At 49.0% G+C, this 2,500-nt stretch overlaps 1 protein-coding gene across 12 annotated transcripts in view; it reads right to left on the reverse strand.

The window, feature by feature from the left end:
* The window catches only part of dnm1a (dynamin 1a), a 54,904-nt gene that overhangs the window by 33,401 nt on the left and 19,003 nt on the right, over positions 1 to 2,500 (reverse strand). For 9 of the 12 annotated variants that reach the window (XR_009523076.1, XM_060038169.1, XM_060038167.1 and 6 more), the window contains exon 10: positions 2,327 to 2,465. Coding sequence is in view for 11 of the 12 variants with exons in the window: in XM_060038169.1 (XP_059894152.1) it covers positions 2,327 to 2,465 (139 nt within the window). In the remaining variant the exon portion in view is untranslated. Of the gene's footprint in view, positions 1 to 328; positions 468 to 2,326; positions 2,466 to 2,500 lie in introns of all 12 variants that reach the window. The other 3 variants (XM_060038172.1, XM_060038176.1, XM_060038166.1) reach the window with 1 other exon arrangement.

Raw genomic sequence — 2,500 nt, forward strand, 5'->3', positions numbered from 1 at the left:
AGAAGGCAGATAAGGAAATGCAGAAGAAATGACAAAGAAAGCAATAATAAGGACAGGTTGGATAAGGACAGCAGTAGAGAAAGATGGGCCTGACTGGAGACTAAAAGAGATCCTTTTGTAATCCGGCAAAAAATAAAATCTTAAAATATATAAAAATCTGCTAAAAAAAAGAATAATCCCTTTTGTTTGCTAGTGCATATAGTCCAGCCATCGGTCTACCCCTACTTTATGTACTATACATGTTTATAGTATATTTATAGTTTTAAGTGTATGTTAAGTGTTATTGTCTTCATAACGGGGGTCGGCGTCTTTCAGCGCATGGTTTTACCTTGCTGCTACACTTTCGTATGGTGGAGGTGAGCTCGCTCGCCACCATGTCTATGCACTTCAGCGTGGGCTCCTTCAGCTTTTGGATCTGCTTTTTCACTATAGCCTCAAAGGCCAGGTCAGGAGTGAACAGGCCTGTCCTGCAGAGATACAGCCATCCAGGGTGTCCCAGAGAGAGGGAGGGAGGGAGGGAGGGAGGGAGGGAGGGAGGGAGGGAGGGAGGGAGGGAGGGACAGGGAGAGAGAGAGTGATGAAAAGGGAGAGGGAGATAAAGAGAGAAATGAGCTGGGAAGATATCAATGAGAAGAGCGCAGAGAGAGATTAAACGAGGAAAAAGAGCCTCTTCTGCCTCTCGAAGAGGCAGAAGTAGAAAGTTGAGAGGAAGAGAGACGGAGAACAGGAGGATTTAGCGGAGAAGAGAGGGTAGAGTTGGGAGTGGAGGGATTCTCTGAAGAGGTCAAGGAATCAAGGCGGTAGAGCAGTTAGGAGAAGGCCGTGGAGGCGCAAGCAACAGGTGAAAGCTCAGTGAGGAGACAGACTGACGCATGGCGGTGACCACAAAGCAGACGGGAGGAAGAGCGGGACAATTGTCACTGACACTCCAAAGAGAAGACCAAGGGGGCGGAGAGAGAGGAAGGGAGGGCTTTTCAGGGTAGCACATGGAAGTGGTCCAGGCTGTGTGTGTGTGTGTGTGTGTGTGTGTGTGTGTGTGTGTGTGTGTGTGTGTGTGTGTGTGTGTGTGTGTGTGTGTGTGTGTGTGTGTGTGTGTGTGTGTGTGTGTAAAAGGGTGTATGAGGGAAGTGGAGTAAACAGCACAGAAGGAGGTAGAAGTCAAGTGAGACACATTCAGCCTCCCATGAAACCATTCTGAAACACTGAAGTCTCCATCGGTCAGACAGAGATAGAGACATAGAGTCAAAGAGAGAGGGTGAGAGAGAGAGAGAGAGAGAGAGAGAGAGAGAGAGAGAGAGAGAGAGAGAGAGAGAGAGAGAGAGAGAGAGAGAGAGAGAGAGAGAGAGAGTAAAAACACAGAGCAGAGAGACAAAAAGTGAGAGTGTGTGTGAGAGAGAGAGAGAGAGAGAGAGAGAGAGAGAGAGAGAGAGAGAGAGAGAGAGAGAGAGAGCAGAAACAATAGAAAAGGCTGTAAATGTCCAGACCTAGAGAGAGATCCCAGGCCGCACCACACACGCCAACATACTCCCAGCTATGAGCCGCAAGAGACCACAGCTGTGCACACAGAGACCCAGCCAAGACAACCTCTCTCTCCCACTCTCTCTCTCTCTCTCTCTCTCTCTCGCTGTCTCTCTGACCATTGTCTACCTGCCGTAGTCATAGTAGTAAACAGTAGAAGTGATAGAGCTCTGCCTTAGGACTACTGGATTAATGTTGGGGTCGGTATAACACTTATATTGGGAGAGACCGCTATTGGGGACACCTGGAAAGGTCTGGTTCAGGTGCACAGCCAAAGATCTCTCTCACACACACACACACACACACACACACACACACACACACACACACACACACAGGGACAGGAAGTCTGGACGCTGAGCTCATGCAATATGGCTGCCAGACAGGAAACCCTTTAAGACGAAGGGACCTTGACGAATGGATCGCAAGAGTAATTTGGATTAAACCGATTCGCCACTTAACCGATGCAAGGTCATGTCAAGACCTTGTCAAGATCGGTGAATTAGCATATGTTTTATAGAAACCTAAGGTTACGAGCGGGTCAAGGGGAATGACAACTCTTACCAGCAGCCATGTTTCAGTTCCAACCCAGCATCCATCCAATCCAATCTCAGTCCTCCATCACAGCACTTCCAAGTGGCCAGGCTAACGGCCAGCCTCCGACCACTTAACCTCCATTCCCATAGATGTCAGGAAACACCACCCCCATCACCAACACCACCCTTTCATCATACACCACAACACCATCACGACAGCAGGGTGGAAGCCAGCTAAAAGGGAGCTAAGGTATAAAACAACCTTTGTTTACCTTCTTGGTACACTGCCTAACCGTATTGACTAGCTCAGATATGACCATGTCCACACATTTGGTACAGGGCTCCTTAATCTTCCCAATCTGGCGCTTCACTATGGTCTCAAAGGCCATGTCCGGAGTGAAGAGGCCCGTCCTGCCGGCCAGAGAGAGACGGGGACGACCGGGGCA

Source organism: Gadus macrocephalus, chromosome 19 (assembly GCF_031168955.1).
Source record: "Gadus macrocephalus chromosome 19, ASM3116895v1".
In the NCBI taxonomy this organism is placed as follows: domain Eukaryota; kingdom Metazoa; phylum Chordata; class Actinopteri; order Gadiformes; family Gadidae; genus Gadus; species Gadus macrocephalus.